The sequence below is a fragment of the Strongylocentrotus purpuratus genome, unplaced genomic scaffold, assembly GCF_000002235.5.
Source record: "Strongylocentrotus purpuratus isolate Spur 01 unplaced genomic scaffold, Spur_5.0 spur5_scaffold_1, whole genome shotgun sequence".
Taxonomy (NCBI): Eukaryota; Metazoa; Echinodermata; class Echinoidea; order Camarodonta; family Strongylocentrotidae; genus Strongylocentrotus; species Strongylocentrotus purpuratus.
In genome coordinates this window covers 8105986-8129845 of record NW_022145594.1, presented here as the reverse complement: position 1 = coordinate 8129845, position 23860 = coordinate 8105986, and the positions used below count along the sequence as shown (strand labels likewise).

General features: G+C 35.9%; 1 protein-coding gene across 1 annotated transcript; it reads left to right on the top strand.

Moving 5' to 3' along the window:
• The first annotated feature begins 936 nt into the window (after window positions 1-936).
• On the top strand, window positions 937-22880 carry LOC100888240. Its single transcript, XM_030977601.1, has 5 exons — window positions 937-1082; window positions 7225-7557; window positions 8781-9122; window positions 19110-19205; window positions 20055-22880. The coding sequence occupies exons 1-5, from the start codon at window positions 1037-1039 to the stop codon at window positions 20132-20134; spliced, it is 897 nt and encodes a 298-aa protein (XP_030833461.1). The 5' UTR covers window positions 937-1036; the 3' UTR covers window positions 20135-22880.
• Window positions 22881-23860: the final 980 nt, after the last annotated feature.

Sequence of the window (23860 nt, the reverse complement as noted above, 5' to 3'; positions counted from 1 at the left end):
GGTGTGTATCAGTAACGAGCAGAGATGGTATTCATACTCAATAGGGAGAGTATCCTGCAATGAAAGGAATTATACTCAGATCATTAATACAATTACATTTGCCAGTTTGTTAATGCACTTTTAAGAAGAATTAGCCACCAAGAATGTGATATCCTGTAGTCTATCCTGTTTGAACAATACTCATGGCTAGATATACATGTATAGTCGAGATAAATTAATTTAATTTTGGAAACTTTCTCTAGTTTTACCATTTTAATCTGTTTGAGGATTTCTGACCTGGAAATTTTGGAATGCCTAATATGCCTAATCCTTTCATCAAACTCTGATTATTAGAACAACTGCTGGGCCTCTCTGCAACCCCTTTTGTCCCCCAGACTCAAGCTCTCATTTATACATAGACATCTAGACTAGTAAAGTTAGACTCCCCCCCCCCTCCCCCAATAAATAATGTTCCATTTTTTATTTTTTATCATAGGTCTATAGATCTAGGGTCTAGATCTAAAAAAAAAAAAAAAATCATCCAATCGATATCTTTATTTCGTTAGAACATACTTGACGGTTAGAGTACCATGTGCGTCGATCGCCGCGTGCTCGGCATTTTTTTGCTTGTCTGCGCTGCATTCACCCACCGTCCACACACACATACAAGGTATCTGATCGGTCGATCAATTACATATGTATGCGCAGTAAACAGCATACGTATGAAACAGGCATTAGTATGCTATCGCACCGTGCAAACGTTTGATAAATAAAAGGCGCTGATTGGGCAATTAGCAAACATTTGCTAAGTCAGATGCGTATGCCGCGATCCATAAGTATGCCCCAAACAAATAATGTCCTCAACGGCTTTCCATAGGATAGCACCGTGCGCGGTATGATAGTATACGCACGTACCGCGACCGTTAACGATTGTATACATAATTGAGAGTTCGAACCCCTTTGACAGTATACAGTATGTAGTAGCGGATGTAGCATGTACACGCATTGCGTGCTCCGAATCGGTGAATATTGCAGTTGAATACTACTATTATCCAGAATGTACTTGAGGATCTTTGCGTCCTTGGATTTATTTTTTGTAGCAGGTGAGTTATAACAAATGAAGGTGTATGAGACTTTGAAATGTATAGGTGTACTGTTGTACAACCAGTTCGTCCAATACCCAATTCTCATATACAGTGTGAGTCCAACAAAAAGCTTGAACCTAGAAAATTGCTAATTATTTTAAAAATCATCTATGAACAGTATATTATTAATCATCTTATGAAAGAGTGTTTTATCCCAAATCATTTGGTATTATTTGTGTGTGGTATGTGTTCATGTTTGGATGAACACGAGGCATTGTTTGCGAGAGTGCAAACATCGACTTGCGCCAAAGTTGCTTATGTGATGTTTAAATAAACCAATTAGGATTTGGGTATTAAATCGGTTTTTGCAGGTCCAAATAACATCCCTTACAAAATGCCAAACATATCACATATCGAATATCAAATAGCAACGAACATGTGTGCGCGTGTGTGTGTGCGTGTGTGACTTTGCTTCTACAAAAAGCATATGCAATGCATCTCTCACTCCGCTAATCCCAACATAATACATGCTGTAGGCATCACTTTGGCGCAAGTCGATTGTTGCACTCTCGCAGACAATGCCTCCTGTTCATCCAAGCGTTAACACATACCACACAAAAATGATACCAAATGATTTGGGATAAAACACTCTTTCATAAGATGTATAATAACTTTTCTGATTTTTAAAATAATTAGCAATTTTCTGAGTGTAAACTTTTTTTTTTTTACTCACACGGTAGTATACACCCAGGCCTAGTCTGTCTATTATCCACATGTTCTAATAATCGTTTCGTCTACTTATCATTTAGTATTTAATGACCATTTGCCGTTTGACCCTACAGGCTACTTCCAGTTCGTCTCCTTATCAATTGACTGGTCCATTCTTAGATGGTGTACATGGAAACTATGGTTTAGTTTGTTATACTCTTTGTCAGATTCGCTGTTATTCTTGTTTATACTACTACGCTTTTTTCCCTCTATGTAACATATGTTTTATGGACCTCTGCCTTGTGCAGCTGGGTCTGAAATATAGTTCTGAATTTAAGTGGTCTCATAATTCGTTTCTACTTCCTGTCTACAAAAGAAACACAACTGTTCTGACTCAAAACCAAATTTAAAGAGCTGTCTTTTCGTATAAACAGCCCCTTTTAATTGTTTGTGTTGAAACTCTCTTAGTTTATTACATAACATTGCACATTTCATCCTTGGGAAGTTTCTTTCAATTCCCTCATTCCAACATGATATTTACAGTAACTCTCTGTTACATGTAATGTGTAATATTTTTGAAATTCTTCAATAAAGTAATCATATAACCGCCTAAACTTTATATCACATAGTTTCTGTAAACATCTAAATATCATCAATTCTATTTCAAAATGTTCAGTGTCCACTTCAACTCACTTTGTATCCATTCTTCTCTGATTGCTGAAAAGATCTTTTGAATTCTAGATTGTAAGATTGGTTTGACGATTTATATTTCATGCTTGAATTATACATTTCTGAAATAATCCCTTGCTAAGACATATGCACTTATTATTACAAATAACGGGATTATTCTTATTTTCTCCCTAATGTCTGCACTTATCTAATTGTTGCCATGCTTTCAACATGTCTTTATACAACTCTGGTCTACCATTTAAGTCAATTTTATTTATGTCATAATTACAAAGAAATTTAATTCGACCACGGTACCACCCAGTGATCTGAATAAAAAAAAAGTGGTCGAAGGTTACTTTTATCCATAGAGCAACAGTTTAATCCACATTATTCTCTGAGTCTTGACAAATACCTTGAAATTCGTTACTCTGAGTCCCCCAACGCAGTAATCTTGATATAATATATTTAACGTTTTATTCTGTCTCCCCTTCCCCAAATAAAATGTTAAATGAAATCTTTTCAATTTCTTCGAAAAAATGAGAGACGAAACATAATTCAATTTTGAAAATATACAAGATACATTTTCAACAATTCAATTTTGCCAAGCATCGTTAAATCCCGTTGCTTTCACCAATCGCTTAGTATTTTGATTTTGCTCAACATTTCCTGATAGGTCAATTCAGCGTTTATTTTGGAATAACGTGCGAAATGTACCCCTAGGATTTTTATATGTTGTACCTAATGTCCGAACAGAGGTAAACCCGGCCTATCACTTACATGTACCTCTCCCAATCACACACAATTTGTCGTATCCATATTTATCTTCAATCCACTTTAATTCAAGTTTTTGATAACTTTCTTTTCACTCTATCAATTGAATTCATATATTTTAAAAACAATATAATATCATCTGCATACAACACTTGTTTTATTTCTCTACTCCCAAATCCTACTCCTTCAATACTCCTATCGTTCCTAATTACGTCAACTTCTGTGTAGACGCAAAGATCCCGCGCGTCACGACGAAAATATTTCCGAATAATAAACCGTGGGTCTCCAAAGAACTTAGGACTTGTTGAAATTAAAAGATCGTGCGCTTACCATTGGAGACAGGGTAGAGGTTAGAAATGTTCAGAAAAGGATCAAGACAGAAGTAGATTCAAACAAGGAGATTTATTAAGATAAGATTGAGGAAAGCGTTAAGGAAAATGATCCCATAAGCGCATGAAAGACACTACAACGCGTAACTGGTTACAAACAAAAGTCATTCGTTCCTGAATTCGATTCTTGTCAGACATTTGTCGATAAATTAAACAAGTTCTACTGTAGATTTGATACACACGACTTCTCTCAAGAAAACTTTTTCATTAATCGAATTAATAATGATATATTCGATGATAATGTTAGGGGCATTAAATTATATTCGATCATGACGTTAGAATAGTGTTGGTAATATTGGTGTGAACAAGGCCCAAGGTCCAGACCGTCTTTGTAATAAGGTGCTTAAGAGCTGTAAAGATCAGCTGGCAGGCGTTTTTAAATGACTATTTCAGCTCTCATTTGAACGGGGGATAATCCCTACATTGTGGAAAACTTATACCCAAAGGGAAAAACCCTATTGAAATGAATAATGATTTTAGACTAATAGCCTTGACATGCAGCATCCTGAAATGTTTTGAGAAAATCATTTTGAAATGTTTGTTAAAGCAAACTTCATTTCACCAAGACCCAATGCAACTTGCATACAGACAAAACAGGGGTGTGGAAGATGCAGTTTCGCTTCTCTTGCATAAAGTGTATTCACGCTTAGATAGTCCTAGGACGTACATTACATGTAGGTCGGTTTTTATAGACTTTTCTAGTGCATTCAATACCATCATTCGCCACATGCGTTCAAGGAAGTTAATAGGGACTTTTAGATTCGCACGAAGACAATAGGTCTATGCTACGATCGACGTCCTGTTAAAGCACTGCCGTGAATGGAAGTACCACGTATCAGTCCACGCAAATCTTAAAGTCCCTAATACACATGAGTGTACACCCACAGATTGTTACGGTGATTCATGATTTTTGTGTTGAATAGGTCCCAGCATGTGAAAGTGGGTCACACCGTTTCTGATGATCGTGTAGTTAATACTGGTGTGCCTCAGGAGTGTGTATTATCCCAGTGCTATGTTTACTGTACATAAGTGATTGTGTTAGCACGGAGGCCAACTGTACTTTCATCGAGTACGCCGATGACACAGTCATCACAGGATACCTCTCCGGTGATGCCAACTGTTATTTCGCAGTGCTTGATTCTTTTATGGAATGGTGTGACTCACATTTCTTGCAACTCAATATATCAAAAACTAAGGAAATTATCGTAGACTTCCGTAAGAACGTACCGGATGACCATGTACCTCTCACCATACATGATGATGTAGTAGAACACGTGAAGGAATATAAATACTTGGGTACTACCATAATAAACTGTCTGGATTGGTCAAGCAATGAACATGCCACACAAAGAAAGCTAATCAGAGATTATATTTCTTGAGACAACTCAAGAAAATGCACTTAGATAATACTATTCTTGTGTTGTTTTATAAGTCGATCATCCAGTCCATTATCTTGTTAATTTAATTAGTTTTTATGGCAACCTAACATGTAACAGTAAGAAAGCGCTTGAGAGACCACGGATAAAAGCTCAGAGAATCATTGGTATTGTACTGCCCAACATGGAAAAGTTGTATGGTGAGGGTTCACTAGCTAAGATCATGCATATCATGACAGATCCAACCAATCCTTTGTTCAGTCATTTTAGTTTCAATAGATCTGGTGTTCGCCTTTGTGTCCCCCGTACCAAGCGGGTTTGCATTAGAAACTCATTTGTCCCTGATTCCATCCACATGTTCAAAAATTGGCCAGGTCTTGGTATCGTAACAATCACTGTACACAGAAAGATGTATATGGGACTACACAAACATGTGGCATAAAAATCAGGCCTCATATTTAAGCTGTTACTTTTCAAATTTAGAATATGGAGGCATTTGAAGAGCCATGCCTTTCTGGGAATATTTTTTCCCTGATGTTCTTTCACATTTGCATAATGATATTGGTTAAATAAGCCAGTGCCTTTAATTTGACACACTTAAACGATATATGTACAGAGGATAAATATCATCTAACCATAGTTATATACGCCTGAATGAATAATATTACATATTTGGCTAATAACATTTGGACACCTTATAGATTGAAATTTGGGATACCAAAATTGTTATACGCATATCTTATCTCCACATATTAAGTTTTGCTATCCTCGAATGAATATGAGGCTATTTTGTTATATGATTTTGAGATTAATATCTATGTTTATTTGCAATTTAATAAACAAGTGAGCAGTCTGTACATAAAGAGATTGATTTTTTTATTTTTGTTTAGAAATTACAGATTAGTTTGTTTCACTTTTAATCGACATTGATCTACTTCAAGAATTGTAAATGTTGTAAACATTGTATGATACTGTAGACTTTTATATGATTTTTTTTAAACTGATAATTTGAATATAATGTGTGTCTATGTGAATGCGCGCGGATTGCCCATATATTATGTGTGAAAATGTAAGGTTTGAATGGAAGCCTGACCCTGATGATTATAGGCTTCAATAACAAAAGTAATACAGATTTGGGCTCAATGGAATGCTTTTAACTACAGGTCTTAGGATTATAAACTTGATCGGTTGGTCATATCTGTACGTATCACATATAATGTCTGTTTACTGATTAATTTGTTAAAGTGGAAATTCAAAGGAAATCACAAATATGTCAACTAATGTATCACTAGGAAATGGTAAGCTAACAGATGGCCATCGTACAAGTTTTAGGTCAACTACATATCAGGGTGATTTATAAATATACAAATACAACCACCTTCATAGCAGCTGGGATATACGAGAGATTCGCCAGAAAAAATAACGATGTTTTAATGACGTCACTATATGGACCAACACCGCCCAAGCAGACGACATTCCATATAGAAAGAACATAATTGAAAAGCTATTATTTCTCAAATTATATAATGAGTTTAGTGCATTTAAATGTGATGGCATTTCAAACCATTCAAAATGGGATATGAAACCGATTCTGATAACTAAAGTCATTCGTTTGTAAATACACAAGATAGGGGTTAATTAACGATCAAAGAAACCAGACTTTCAAATTGAAAAACCCCCGGAATGATATAAAGGATGGCATTTGTTCCCTCTTGAAACGCCGAACATACCGCTGTGTGTGCAGCTCTTATTGCGTCTTATTTTGTTTACAAGCGATAGATTCATTTATTTTTGTATCGCTGCATTTGTCGTCAAATTAAAATCTTGCGCGGGGTTTAGAGTGAGGCAATAGATTATACATTTAGTCTGACGATAGTGCAGTAAGAGAAAGAACTCAAGAGAAGATGCACAAACAGGCACTGAAAATGAGTGAGATGTAGACATCGTCTGCTTGTGCAAATCATGTCTATCCTGTGATCTCACACATCTCAGCAGCGTTCGGAGAGCTATTCAGGTATATGCCGGGGCTGTCTTTAAGCGTTTTATAATTCATAATAATCATTACTTCGAATATTTCCAAGCATTGAATGTTGATACCTTGTCGAATCAAAGTTTCAAATTTGCAACAATGAAAATAAAGTTATTTTTTAATCAATGAATATCTACTTTGGGCTCTGATATTTGTTTATCAAGCTGATGAATGTACTCACCCGTAAGCTCGTTTTCTCATATTCTTTTTTTCTCTAGGCATAACTTGCGCAATGGAATTCGAAGTCAAGACACTGGAAGTAGGCACCTTAGGATCAATCCCGTGTGACCATATTGAAGACGATCCCGAGGTTCGTCTAGTACAGTGGTACAAAAGCAGGAGAATCGAAGCATTTGAAAACGGTGATGCCAGTCTGGCATCGTGGGAGGATGGAAGAACTGAAAGCCAGCCGAACTACCACATGGACATTACCACTTTCTCCTTGGTTTTTGACAAGCCTACATTGGAAGACGAAGGTCTCTACAAGTGCTCTGTGGAACGTGGAGACTTGTTCATTGAGTCACACTACTTCACCCGTACGGTTATGTATGGTGAGTGTCATTTTTGTTAAACGGCAATTGAGTGAACGCAGAAAAAGCAGGGGCACAGATTGGTGAACGTTTACACAAGATCTGATAATGATCAAGAATGTTATGAATGCTTGAATATCAAACTCACTAAAGATGTACATATAACATGCAAAACCATAATCGATAAATTAGTCATTCGACTAATTTGCTTTCCACGGGTAAAAGCTCACAAATCAAATTACAAAAAGAAATAATAAAAATTACTTACAGTTACAGTAATGGTAAAAAAAAATACATTCAAAATAGCTTAAGTTCTGTAAGATACACGAAATAAGTTGTGTACGATGAGGATGTCAACAGAGCGAGAGAGTAGAAGAGGACCAAAGATAGGTAGGGGCGGATGAGTTGGATAGAGCAGTGAAGAGAAGATGGAAAGAGAGAAAGTCAACATGAGGTGGTAGATGATAATAAAGGGGGAATACAATGCCATAAAGAAACAATTAGTGAGAACATTTTCAAAGATTCTGGGGTGAGAGGAAAGCAAGGGGCAAACGAATAAATAGTTAATTTTGCAAGACATGGGGTCTTCCAAATCAATTCAATTCAGTTGATTTCATCCTTTAAAATACATATACAATAATTCATGGAGCCCCTAAAGAAGTTTGAATAAAAACTTGTGGTTGCATTACAAACTTTTAAAGAGAACATATTTTGTTTTTTGTTTTTTTAATTTAAAGACAGTTTATCTCATTGCAACCAGATAACAACATTATGGAGTCTCTTATTTAACAGGTGAATTAGTGTGCTGATTTTCTTGTTCGAAAGAGTAATACTGGTGTCATCCGCAAAAAAAGTGTAAAATTAAGAATTGAAGAACAATTTATAAAATCATTAATCATTCAGGATGAACTATTTTACACGGAAGTACATCTCTTTAAACGATAGCGACGCGTGCAGGATTTTACTTCGGACTCATTATACTGTTCATATCTACCGATGTTAACAAACATTATCACCACTAAAAATGCGCCCCTTCTAATAAGAATAAATAGAATGTCCCTTGATACAACATAAAAGCAAACAATACCGTAGGGATCCATATATATTTTCAGTAGAACTCACGTTTGTGAACATCTGTGGTAGTAAGATAACGTGTCACATGTTCATCTCACTCCAGGAAGTTTAAAGTCTTCTAAATAACAGTTCACTGTAGTTATTCCTTCTTTTTTTTTCTTCATGTTTAGCTCTGCCTCAGAAGAACCCGGAGATAACTTTAGACAAGGATTCGAACCTTCTTCATTGCACTGTTGAGCACGTGAAGCCAGTACTATACCCGGTGTTCGAATTCGACGGGAGTCCTGACAGTACTGAGATCCATGCAGTTCTGAATGAAGACGGAACGTACACGACATCGGTCTGTTGCAGAGTACCTCAAGACAAGAGGGTATTTCAAGTAGAATGTTCCTATTCCTACTTACACTATCATGAAGTAGGCTCTTTTGACCTGCATGAGATAACCACTGACAGCCCGATGGAGTACATAACAAGTACAGTGTCAACTAAGTGGATATCTGACACATTTGAAGGTAAGACACATGCTCATCCATAGTAAACCCTAAGAACTTAACATTTTAACTTAGCGCAACATCATGGCCTTCAGCATTAAGAAAGTTATCACCATCTAGAACCTTTTTACCCTTTGAGCGAAAAATAACACAATTGGTCTGTTGAACATTCTACAATAACTGATCACAACAATACCGGGCATAAAGTTTTTGAGTCTCTTGATTTGCAATAAGTAATGAATCTTCAGCCTTCTTATCAGCCAGCAGCGAGTGGTATCATCAGCAAAAAATGAGTATGAGAATAAAGTTGATCAGTGTATTATATAATTTATATAGATTTAAGAGGGGACCAAGCACAGAAACCTGAGGTACACCATATTTAAAAGAAGCAAGTTGGGAACTAGTACCATCCACCACAGCAAATTGAGTCATGTGAAACAAATAGCTTCGGAACCAAAACAATGCTACACCCCGTATTCCATAATGCTCAAGTTTCCTGACGATGATGCTATGTTCCATGGTATCAAGCGCCTTAGATAGATCTACGAATATCTCCAAACAATACTTGTCTCCATCAATAGCTTTTATCATATCACTAAATAAATTTAACACACCCATTTGTGTGGAGAAGGGCTTACGAAAACCATACTGCTGAGGAATCAAGATATTCTTTTTAGATAATTCATTCATTCATTTCGGTTTATTGTGTCAAAATTCCATGTTAAAACAGTCGGGAGACTGATACAAACAAAGATTACAAAGTTCAAAGAAATAAAGAGAAATTACAAATACATGTACATCAATATGGAAACGATCACATATTAGTTCAAGGAATAAATTAACAATAATAATAATGGAAACTTCAATATATTGCACATCATACATAAAACAAATCGAATTTACATACATGGACGAGTGGGGGAAAAGAAGATAAAACAGAGAGAATGGACAAAGCATTTAATTTTCTTTTCTCATAACATTAAGATTTTGAGGCTTTACATTTTAAACACAATTAACATAAATTGATATATAAAACGTCATAGTGATAATATCGGATTTACATCTTTTAAAAATAAACAACTCTATTAGCAAATATGAAGAAAGTTGGAAATTAAGAAATGAAATGGGCACCTGCAGAAGATCTAAAGATACAAGCGTGTGTAAATAATGTGTAAGAAAGTGTAGAAATATCTAAATTAAACTCAGTGTCTCATTCTGGCATTATTGTACTCTATATATATATATATATGTATGCTATGAAGTAAAAAGTTGAAATGGGTGCATAAAACCATGTAAAAGGAATAAAGTTGTTTCATTAATATATGTTGGAACATGAGTATTACACAAATATATATTTTAAGAATTTAAGCCACGTGTATATTCAGGGCACATGTATATATATATATCATGTTACTGAAAACATGTAGGCCTATAGTAGGCATTCATGGGGTAAAAAGCTAAAACTACATGGAAGAATTGAGCATTCGTGTTTAAAACGGGATTGCAGTGTTCCTATTATCGTTGGGTTTTACAACGCGGTAGGTCTAGTAGATGAGCACTTCTAAGTGTTGAACTGTGGCGAGAGGCGCATTGACAAGTAGCAGGTAGCATGTCACGATGCCGTTCAGACTTGAGGAGACCACGTCCAAAGCGCAGAAGGAGAACATTTCTGCGTTCACACAACATAGGCAAGTTGAAACGAGTGAGCCGTTGTGTGTAGGAGAGGTCAGTTAGATACACGATGAAACATAGCGCACGTCTTTGGATTCGTTCGATTTTATCACTCTGGGTATTAGTAATGCCGGAGCCCCAGACAGGGACACCAAATTCCATCAGTGGTCGGATATACGTTTTGTAGATGGTTACAAGATCGTGCGTGTTGACTCCAGATTTCTTGAGAACACACGGAATGTACAGTCTCCGCGCAGCTCGTGAGATCATCTGTTGGACCTGATTGTCCCATGTCAGGTCTGATTGGATCACAACACCAAGGAGAGTCAGGGAATCAACACGTTCAAGATGAACATCTGCGATGGTGATGTCCAACCGGGGAAGAGGATTCTTCAAGAAAGACACTTGCATGGCCTTACATTTTTCGGGCTTTGGCGTCACGTCATTAATGGCGCACCATTCACCGAGCTCATCAACGTACTCTTGTAAGGAACCTTGCTGTTGTTTTTTAGGCAAAACCTCCACCAAACTTAAGTCGTCAACATTCTTCCATCGGTATGTTGACGTTAGGGCAGCATCGTTAACAAGGGCAAGGAATAGGATTGGTTCCAACTGTGTACCCTGAGGTGCCCCGCATGCGAGGCTTTTTGGGCTTGATGTCAGGTCTTGATGTCGAACCACCCGATGACGGTCGGAAAGGAAACTAGAAATGCAATCGTGTCACAACGATGTGCGTGCAATGACGCCATGTTTCTATGTGTCAAACGAAAGAGCTTCTCTCGGACTATCCAGAGCAATTTGTACGAAGTCTGTAGCTTCTGTGATATTGGAGATATGTAGGGCGAAAGAAAGGCCTCAACAGAGACCTTGGTGGGATGGTAGTGACTATGCCTACGAGGTTTGAAAGAAATTGGGATAGGGGGAAGAACCTAGAAAGGGTTCGCAAGCACTGCGTGCAAAAACCAATGGGATTTGGTGCATGTTCATCATTGAAATAAAGATCGTTCTGGGGGCCAAAAGCGTGAACCCGATATGCCCCCATAGACATTGCGTGTAATGCATGGGCGGAGAAGGTACAGGATCTGAATTATGGCCGGCGTTAAATTGTCTTTTTCTCCTTCTCTTTATGCCTCTTTACGGGCCGTATTTGGTATCATTAGAAAGAGAGTTTCATGGTTATTGTAAACTTCTCTCTTTTTTTCTATGATAATCCTATCGAAACACGTGATGTAAAATAGATTTATAGGACAAAATGGCGTCTTTAATGGCCCCCTTGACCAATTTTAGAAATCCGGCCACGAGGTGCCCTGCGTATTGGAACTCGGCATGTCACTGCAAATTTTCAAGAAAAAAAAGGACGTTTAAGGGGCGAAAAGTAGTCTGAAAAAATGATGTCATAGCCGATACTTGTTAGATTCGGGCGGAAACTCGGCGGAATTCGTGTAGTGACCTTTGTTCAAATGCGATTTACTCACAATTTTCTGTGTGAACATATACTATACTTGGTATCATTCGAAAGGACACTTCATTGCTGTCAGTTTGACACCATTGTTATCTCCGCGCAATATATTGCACGCATTAAACGCGCTATTACGTAATGCATAGTAAATTCATCATTGTTGGCGATAACTTTGCAACGAGAGCATTAAAATGTATTAAACTTGGCAGACAGTTGTCACGTATATGGATACATATGTGTGCCAAGTTTCACTGATGTAGGTATAAAGATCGCTATTTTAGAGCAAGTTGAAGTTATTTTGGAATTTTCGTGAAAATGGCGAATTTGGAGGGCATTTTTCTCAAAGTCGGTCAGTGTTAGGGTATATAATTTTGTATATGGCTGGAAAGGGCATATCTTCAAGTATCTAAATCCAAAAAAGGGTACGGATTTGCCAAGCCATAATAGAGATACGGCCACAGAAAGAAAGCCAATTCCCAGAACTTTAGAGGGCGCTATTTATGTTTTACAAAGCCATTGGAGCGTGAAATTTGGCATGGCTATGTGCAATTTGAGATAAAGATACTGTGAGATTTAAATACAAAACGGAATTTATATGAGAAAGTTATGGCAGTTTTAGATTATTTAGGGGTCAATTTTTCAAGAATTTGAGAGATTTTTGACGGAGTCGGTTTCAGATTTGAATTTTGAGTACGAAGATGGCATTTTGAAGGGCAGGTTATGCGTCGCAGATTAAAGAACATCTCTTGGACTATCTAGAGGAATTTGTTGGAAGGTTGTAGGATCTAGGAAAGTGGAGATAGGAAGGAAGCAAGAAAGGCCTTAAAATGGACCAGAAACGGACAAAATGGCGCCTGGATGGTTATGCATGAGTGATTTCGAGAATCGAAGAATGTAGTGACCTTGATGAGATGTTAGAGACTATGCCTATGAAATTTGAAAGGAAAAGGATATGAGGAAAGCACCTAACTAGGAATCACAAGCACTACGTGCAAAACGAATGCGATTTCCTGACGATAAGGAAAACAAGGAAAAGGAGAATATTAATGGGGCAGAATGTGAACGAAAACAAGGCAATGACGAAGGTCGTCATTGCAACTACACACAGTGGGCAGTATTGAAGCATCAACTCTCAGTTGGATCAACTTCTCAATAACCTTGGAGTGATTGACAAGGTCAAATGCTTTGGTGAAATCAATAGTACAAATGTTGACATACCATCCTCGTTGCTCAAGATTCTTGTAGATGACATCCAACATAGATACAAGGTAGTGGTTGACAGAACTTACTTTTATATTGCCGAGCTGCAACGGATCAATGTGGGGTTTAAGATCATCCATAAGCCAGTTGGCAAGAAAACTCTCGAAAACTCTGGCAAGAACAGACGTGATAGAGATAGGTCGAAGCTGTTCAAAACCTGTAATACGTGGGGACTTCGGAATCGCCCTATCAGATGCACACTTCCCCTTTTTGGGGAAATATCCCTTCTTCAGGCACTTATTGAAGATCAAGGTAAGAGGGCCTGAAATTTCCGGCGCAAAATCCTTAAATATGGGAGTAGGAACGTCATTAGGATGAGGTGCCTTTGAGGCGTTGAGGTGTTTAAGACGACTGCAGACTTGGTGCTCGCGAATAAGCGGTGGAGATGTAGATGCAGGAAGATATGCCGAAAGGGGGTAGCGTGTTGCAAATTGAAGAGAAATGCAAATTAATATCATCTGCAAGTTGGCGATTTGATTTATCAGCACGACCAATATTGAACGACGGCTGCTTCTTCATTCCCATCAGGGATCTTATTTGTCTGTGCCATTTTTCCTGGCTCCGAACTCTTGAGATGTTCCATCTTCTTGTGGAAATATACAGATTTAGCTCGGCTAATGGCACGTTGAACTCTGTTCCGTAACTCACATACCCTGGTTGATGGTAGCGATCTAGATCTTCACTGTTGTGTGCTAGTTCGTTGTTCGATCAAGCTGCGGATGTTCTCGTTGAACCACGGTTTGTCTCTCTCTCTTCTTTTGATTGATATCTCTGGGAAACAACGTTTATACTGCACCAGAAGTCCACTGTGGAGAATCTCCACCATTTCATCTATATCATCAGCAGCGTTTAGCTCGGCCCAGTCAAATTCGGTGATCCACTGTCCAAACATTCGAATAGATGAATCTCGAAACGGCCGAAGCTTCAACTTCGTGGCTTTCACAAGCTGAATTGCATCGTCGTGGAGACGGACAACAACAACACGATGGTCACTAGACGCAATTGGTGAATAGACTACTGGTTCACTATACAGGTCAGGGAGATTCGTCAAGATTTTGTCCAAGATGGCATCACTATAAAAACTCTTTTAAGCGTTTATAAATTATTTTCTCAAACATTAAAAAAGAAAATGGTAACAATAGGTTGGCCTATAATTAAGGACATTTTTACGATTACATTCTTTAAACACTGGTACCACTTTAGCTACCTTGAGTTTATCAGGAGCAACTCCCTGAGATAAAGAGATATTAATGATTTTATATAAGGGATCAATAAAAAGGTGAATGGAGTCCTTTATGATTGTTGGTGAATATCAGAACAACTATATTTACATTGTTTCAAAGATGACACAATATCGATGACCTCAGATTTTAAAGTTGGTTTTATTAAAATATGATTAAGAGAAAAGAAGGAACATTATAAAACATGTTTTAAATTAAAGTAACACATAGATACAACATAAGAAGAGAAGAAAATCATGACAATAGTCAATATGTCATAAATGGCTGCTTTAATCTTACCCTCATTTGCATCTGGCTCGAATGTTACTTGGTAGTTTGGTTCTGCAGGATTAACATAGAAAAAATCAATTCTTTAAAGGTAATGCAAAGTTTTGGGAAATTTTGAAAATTTGATGGATAGTAATTCTTTCAAATGTTGATTTATTTGAATGCTCATGTGGATGTATAAGCATTAGACAAATTAGTCCCTAAAACACTTCTGCTTTCGAGAAATTGAATAAATCAACATTTACCGGTGCTCCCGCTAAATTTCAAATATTTCAAATTGCGCCTGAGGCCAAACTACAATGTAGCTGCGACCATGAAAATCTCAGAATATGCAGTTCTGATATATAATTTTCAAACGGGACTAGAAAATCGGTCGATTGTAGTCGATAAACATTGTTTTAGAGCTAAAGTAGTATTAGTCTTGAGAGGGAGCTAATTTCATCACTTTAGACTCGGATTTCAACCGCGACAACGATCATTGAATATTGTCATATCGCATATGCTTCCAATATGTTCATTTGAACCAAATTCATGACCCCATACCAAAACTTTGTATTACCTTTTACATAATCGCACATATCTTATTCATTTTAGTTATAATGTTTTCAGACTGTTTCATTATTTAAATTATTTTAAATTATCATTTTTTGTTTTCAATCATAGTTCTATCTAGCTTCATGTCGCATGATATTTTTTAAGGGAAAAGCAATCTAAGCAACGATTTCTGAATTTTAGCGATAATCGTTTGTCATTGCTGCTATTTAATACTACTATGACAGTTTATTCCACTCGGTTGATTCTATTGTTCGGATTATTTAGCACAGAGAGATAGAAATTAAAATTATCATGGCTATCGACCTTGCATTATTATTCTTATTTGTTCATTGTCTCTGCAATGCTATTCTAGCAATATTGAATGACAATATACGTCACCCAGGTACTATTTTTAGTTAGTGTCACAAGGCAATCACGTGGCAGATACTTGATCATCAGTATCGGGTTTACGAAAATTGAATTTGAACCCAGGCTATACTCTCTCTCTCTCTCTCCATTGCCTTCCCTTTCCCTTGCTTACTTCCTTCTTACCACGGAGTATAAAATGCGCACACGTGTATGCCTCGGTCATAGAGAAAATAATCAGTAATATCGCTGGCATTCATCTCCTTCCCCTTCTTCTTCGTAGTAGCAATAGTCGTAGTAATAGCAGTGGTATCATAATGATTATTATTGTTATCATTATATTCATTATTAGTATTGGTGTTGTTACTAATATATTTATTATCGTTATTATTTTTATTATTATTGCTTTTATTTATATTGTTTTCATTAGTATAATTACTTTTATTATTATTATTCTTATCCTTCTTATCGTAATTATCTTTTCCTATACGTCATGTGTCCAGATTGCTATACTACATCCGAGATGTCTACCAAAACTCTCAATTTGTTGATAAAATATAATTAGGAGAAAAGAAACAACATTGGAAAAAAATGTTTTGAATTAAAGTAAAATATAAAGACAAATATTTTAGAGAAAACAATCGTGACAATAGACAATATGTAATTAATTTTTGTCTAAGCGTACCCTTATTTGCATCTGGCTCAAGTTTTGCTTGATTATTTGGTACTGAATGATTAACATGGACAGCTTAGCTCGTTAACATAATATTATTAGGCCTATGTCTTATTCATTCTAGTTCTAACGTTTTCTGAGTGTTTTCAAGACGATATCATTTTTGTCGATCATAATTCTATCTAGCTTTAAGGGGGAGTTTTGGCCAAAAATGATGAAAATTCGACCCATATAACAAGATTCTGATTTTGTCATATTCTGAAACTACATACTTTTGTTTCCATATTAAAAAAAAAAAAAAAAAAATCAGCATGAAAAAATTGAGAGAAAGCTATAAAATTAGCGGTTTTGGTAGTTAGAGCAAACTTTTCATGCGTGACCTTGAACAAAGAATCTAAGACAATATATTTATTTTTATGTCAATTAAGTTAATTACTTTTGTTTTTCTTTGTACAAATACAAACATTATAATGGAAATATCAATTGTTGAAAGTATGAGAAAACTTCATAATAAAAAAAAATCAATTTAAGTTTTAAAAAACGTAACATTTATCGTCTTCTCTATATTGTATTTTCATAATTTGTATTGTGTCTCAGAAAAATTCGAAAAAGTGAGCTTATTTTTCTCTTTATTTTTCTAGGAATTCGTTTTTTGATTGATTGTCCGAATTCCAAATAGGATAACTCAAGAGTGGGATGTCTGATTTTGTTCAAACCTAACATGTTTTTTGATGAAATGTGTTTCTACGAGGTGATCTATTTAGATCTCCATTAAATGTTTTAATTTTCTTGTAATAATGTCATGAATAGATAAAAAGCTCCGAAATGATAAAAAACTAAATAAATTACATATTCATTAGATCATTAAAAAAAGGAAAAAAATGCATGTTGATAATTTAAACCCTAGGGAAATATTAAAAGAACATATATGTGACAAAAATCAGCTTTCTTGTGTGAATTGTATTCAGTTGAGCCAAAGATTTAAAAATATTGGCTAATTTGCATAATTTAATGCTAGTTAGCGTTTAATGGTGAACATTTTTACAATCATAATCGTCCTTGATATATAACCTTTCCATGCATATATGGTTGTGTATGGTTATCCTTGCAACTTCCTGTGGAAGTTGGTCAAATATGAGTATACTACCACTTCCCTGTAACCCCCCCCCCCCCCCCCTTAAGTCTCAGGGTAACTTTTAGAGAAAGGCAATCTTTCGTCTGTTCGATTTCTTTCTTGTGAGTGTGTGTATATGGTCAGCATGTGTGTTTGTTTGTCTTTCCGAGCTAGAAAATCGAATTCAAGTCTACTCCTGCCATACCGTTTCATTAACCGAGCAGGAGAGGCTATAACCATAGGGTTTTCCCATTCAGTGGCGGTCCTCCGGGTCGGAAAAAATCGCTTCGCTTGCGTGTAGATATATATATTAACAAAAATACACCTCCGGGGGCAAAGGGGGCATATGCCCTAGGCAGCACTTGAAGCGGGAGCAAACAGAGAGGAGGGCATAAAGAATATGCAGGTTAAGTGCATTATAAATAGAGCTTTTGGAGGACAAAAAGTGCAAATTTTACTAAAGCTCTGTCGCTTTACTCTTTACTACTTTGTCACGCAGGATCTCGTAACTTTGCGCAGCAATATAGGATAACGTTTATGAAATATGTTATGTTTAAAGGGTTCAATAACCAAATTAGAACATCCAATTCTTGTTGCTTTACTGCCCTTTATTCAAGTTTCTTAAGCCTCTAGTACATTGCGCCGCCAATATACTAGTTTGTATTGATAAAAGGCATCTATAATTTCAATATTTCAAAGAAATCTTCGACTTCCCCAAGGTTTCTCGTTAATGTTGAGCTTTAATGACACTGCGAAAAAAATTGAGAGCATTCGGAAAGATGAAGGAAATGGGGGAAAACGTGAGGTACGATAGTTTGCTCGAAAATACTCATTAAAGATTATACCATTTTATGAATGCACCTCTTACAACAGGTTATGATTATGACGAGTTTATTTCATATTGAGTAGGAAGCCTGTTAACAAAAACTGACTTTTAATATATATAGTTCGTGGATATCCCTGTTACAGTGGTTATATAATCTCGTTATCTTTACCATATTCACATTCTTTTAACAAGGTAAAACATTATTATCGGTAATTGTGCAAGAGAAGAAACTCGATTATTTGTTTTTCTTTAATAGGAAAAATATAATAGGCATAAAGATGAACAGAGTATCTCCGTCATAAATGGTGCTCTGAAATATAATTGTTATAATGTTATTGATTATTGAATAAGGCACATGAATGTTCTTAGTAGCAAAAGACCTCTCCCAGACAAATTTGGAGTCTTTGGTTGAGTGAATTCTTTTTTTATCAACTACATTAGAGAAATTATTGTTGTTTCAAACTCTTTGCTTATATAGACTCTCAAAATTTGTTAGACCAAGATGGGTATATTGTATCGAGAATTGGTCAAATGGCACTCGATATTTTTGCGTTTGATAAACAACACACATAAATTACTTCTTTTTCCTATTTTCAGAGGATGGATGTGACACATATGATAATACATCAATCATTGTTGCGGGGGTCATCATAGGCTTGTTGATGGTGGCCAACGTCATATCACTCATCAAAAGTAAGTACAGGCATTATATTTTCACACTCCAACAAGAATTATGATTGTGTGCCCGATAACTTTCAGCTTGTTCGTTATACAGGTTGTTTGAGGATTTGTATCTTAAAAGTGGTTTTTATTTTATTTACTTTTTTTGTTTTTTGGTAAACGGTGGGAGTTCTTAAAAGATGACAATTGTTTGTCTACTTAAATAGGAATATATAGCACAATTGCATGAAAATTCTTTCTGGCATACTACGGAAGAAAGTCAGAGTAAATTTTCATGGCACGTACTATTTAAGGTCTAAGGGTCTACCATGCACTATTTTGTTTAAAAGACCGCAAATACCAAAGAACTTTCAAGAAGTATAAGCTCTTTTTTTCCCCTTACCTTTTCACCTTTTTTTTATGAATCCATTTGTTCCTTAAAGTCATTATTTCGGTCGGAAGTTGGTATTTATTTTGACTGAAAGATGATTTTTCCAAGCGATGGCGTAATGCCTGACAGTTTTTTTTACGCCGTGAATTACCTCTCATGTAAGCATCAATTCCTTTTGATAAGGTCTAAGGGTCTACCATGCACTATTTTGTTTAAAAGACCGCAAATACCAAAGAACTTTCAAGAAGTATAAGCTCTTTTTTTTCCCTTACCTTTTCACCTTTTTTTATGAATCCATTTGTTCCTTAAAGTCATTATTTCGGTCGGAAGTTGGTATTTATTTTGACTGAAAGATGATTTTTCCAAGCGATGGCGTAATGCCTGACAGTTTTTTTTTACGCCGTGAATTACCTCTCATATAAGCATCAATTCCTTTTGATAATTGTGTTTGTTTTATTTCTCTCCCGTTACAATTCACTTTTGTTTTAAAGTGAGAGAATTTCACCGGGGCGTGAAGAATCGCAAGGCCATGGAGATGATTTATCCTCCTATGAACATAGGAGCGGCTTGAGGGGGCCTCAATTCATGTGTGATGAACATAATTTAGATGCTCAATAGATGCTCTTATTTATACAAGAGATTCACAAGCTTAGTTTATTTTCTATATTCTCCCATTTTTCACTATATATATATTTGTCTAATTTCAGTTAAAATACCATTCAATTGTATCTACTGTATATCTCCTTATGTTAATTGACTTTATTATTATTTACATGGCCTTCCATTTTTTTCGTGATATGAGAATGATTTATGTAATGAATGTGAACGTAAAATTTGTAAAATATATAACTAAACTGAACGGAGAAATGAACTGAGTCGCAATTTAGTGTACGCGTTTCCTTAGCCCGGATCTCCTAGATTAAGAGAGGAAAAGTAGTACATTATCCCAGAAGAAAAGAAATTAAATCAAATTATTTCTTTGAAAGCGATACATAAAGGATTAGCAAACCCATATTTTAACAGTTAATTGTATTTAAAAAATACATTTTACTGAAGTCGATACTAGAAAAGGTCGCATTTTTGTATTTAATAGTTCGTTGCAGTGTTTTCGTGTGTATACTCTTTCTAATCCTTTTCATCTTTTCTTCATGACATTGTACAAGTGCGTTCCTTTTTTAAAATAAAGACCTCGACACTACAGTCAAAATAACAATTTTCAATGCACGTTCAAGAATCTGAATTTTAAATTATGTCCCTCTGCTCGAAGAAAAAAATGAACAGGACATTGTATGGTTTACACGTGCAAAATGCTCCTATTTTTGTATCGACTGAAATCGGAATCGCGACGTACTTATAGAAATAAATCTATTGTTCACACAAAAAATGAATTGTAATTAAATATTTCTCGATATATATGGAGTCTTGGGGGAATTTACACTAACTGAAAACTATTGATTCACTGGGCCTAACGTCATTAAACAATTGAATAACTGGGAAAGGACAAAAATGTGTGAAAACTTGCAATATCAATTACCAGCTTCTACAGCTACTACAGGCTCCGAATAGACAAGATCGTGGTTTTTAGACCAGTATTTGTCTAGTATATTTTGTAAACACTTTACAGAAGTTGCTGAGATAACATATTCAGGCAGACTGTCCCACCAATACACAATTATGTTAGTAACAAAATCCTTTCTCATATCAAGCCGAGAGTACTGTTTGTCTAGATTCATTTTATGCCATCATGACCTCCTCTGTGTCAGCTAAAAATAATTATGTTGTGAATTATATACTCCTGTTAAATACTTAAAAACATCAATCTTATCACGTTTCCTCGCCTATGAGCAAGAATCTGTAATTTGAGTTCAGTGAGGCGTTCCCGATTGGACATATATATTTCCGTTTTTGTTAAATCATGTGTAATGCCCCCCCCCCCCCCCCTCTACACACTCTCCGACTTACTCTGCTTATCAAGTTTATTGTTGTTGTTATGTTTTCATTGATGATAGTTATTGAATAGAATTGTTACCAAACATATTTGGAGGAATGTGCGACCCTGTATAAATATCAAAAATATGTTATTAAATGAATATATCAGGCATGCATTCATGTATACATATATATATGCTACGGTGGTAGTCTCATGTACTGATAAGTTCAAGTTCAAGTTTTATTTCCACATCTGATTTAAAAAAGCACAAGTACAATTTATATGCATATATATATATAATAACAAACGTTAAAATGAAACATCTTCAATTTAAATCGTAATGTGGTGGGTAAAAAGAGGCAAATGGCCTATCAAGGTTATTCCCAATGATAATAACATTTATAACAATTTTTTTTTTTAATTACTAAAAACGAGAAAGAAATACAAAGATTAAAATAACACAAAACATCAATGTATAGAATTTAACCAGACAAATCCATTACAAAAAATAAAAACAGAATGAAAGGCATTTATGTAAAAATAATCCTAGTTATATATATATATTCAGTTAAAGATATTTCTTAAACTTTCTTTTAAAAATTGATACTGTTGGGCATATTTGAAGTTCTTTAGGCATTTTGTTCCATAATTGTGGTCCGGCATAAATAATTGTTATTCCTGAGAAGTCATAAGTAAACATTGGTAGGTGGAAAAGATTTGATTGGCGAGTTTCATAATTAGTCACATTTCTATTGCATATAAAACAATCGTCTGGAAACTTTGTTTAGAGTAAGAAAACATGAAGATATCATAAATTATATTTTATATCATAAATCGTTAAAATACTATGTTTTTAATTACAAGAGCAGTGTGGGGGGAAGGATGTATTAAAGTTGAATATAATTCGTATAGCACGTTTCTGAAGAATTAAAATTCGATTTAAATACGTTTTAGCACAATCTCCCCCCACACTATATTACAATAAATAAGATAAGGTAGAATCATGGCATTATACAGGTTAAGAAGAATATTAGAAGGTACAATTTTTTTAAATTCTGTTCATTGCACCAAAAGCTTTAGATATTTGACATGATACATAATGTAAATGTTCTTTCTAAGTCAGTTTTGTTGTCAATTCTTACTCCTAAAAAAGTTGTAGAATTTACTATCGATATTTTTAGTTGGTTGATACTTATTTCCATACAGGATGTATTAATATTTGGGAGCTGGCTGAAATAACACACAGCATGTTTTTGTGCATTCAATTTTAATTTATTTGTTTTAGACCATGTATCAATCTTTTTAAGTTCCGTATTAAAAGTTAAACGCAACGTATCAATATTTTTAATTATGTATCAACTAATAAAGTTTTCTTCTGAGCATCTAACTAGATTTCAAGCATAATTATTGCATGGTGTTACACGTGAACGTGACTGTTGATATATACCTGAGCTATTAAGTATGATCTTCTTCTTCTTCTGGTATACTCCTCAACGTTCCGTAAGGAACCAAGCGAGGAGGATGAGGGGGTGCGCACTATGCTTGTTTAGTTATTATTGCTTGAGTCTTGGTTGCGGAAAAAGTTGGTTGCTTGGAGTTTGAAGGTGTCGATGTTCGTGGTCCTTTGGATGTCGGAGGGTAGTGAGTTCCAGTCCTTAATGGTACGTGGAATGTAGGAGTGTTTAAAACAATTGGTGCGGGTGGAGTATTGGATGAAGGAGTTTCCTGAGGTACGTCTGGTGGCTCGTGTAGCTGGACGCAGGTAGTCCGACACCGGCAGGGCCAAGTGCCCCCCAAGGCTTTGTGCAATATACAGACCCTCGAAACTTTCCTTCGAATAGAAAGCAAGTCCCATCCTAACCCCACCATTAATTTTGTCGCGCTGGTAGTTTGCCTATAGTCATTGCATACCATTCTGGCTGCCCTTCTTTGAACCTTGCCAATTTCCTGCGTATGTTCTTTGGTGTATGGGTCCCAGACACTAGAACTATATTCTACAATTGGACGGACTAGGGTTGTGTAAGCTAAGGATTTAGTTTGTTTAGTACATGATATAAGGTTTCTACGGATGAATCCATTGACCTTATTTGCAGATGATGTTATGTTAGAAATATGTTTATCCCACTTTAGATCATTGGATATCTCTACCCCAAGGTACGAGTGAGAGGGGGTTTCCTGTAATACGGTACCTCCAATGGTGTACTTGGTTATTACAGGGGATCTAGAAGCGTTAAATCTAAGAACATGACTTTTTTTTTTTTTGGGGGGGGGGGGGTAAGTTGCATTTGCCACTTATCCACCCATGCAGAAAGTCTGTCAAGGTCGTCCTGTAGTCTGGTAGCGTCAAGTTGAGTTTTGATGCCAGAG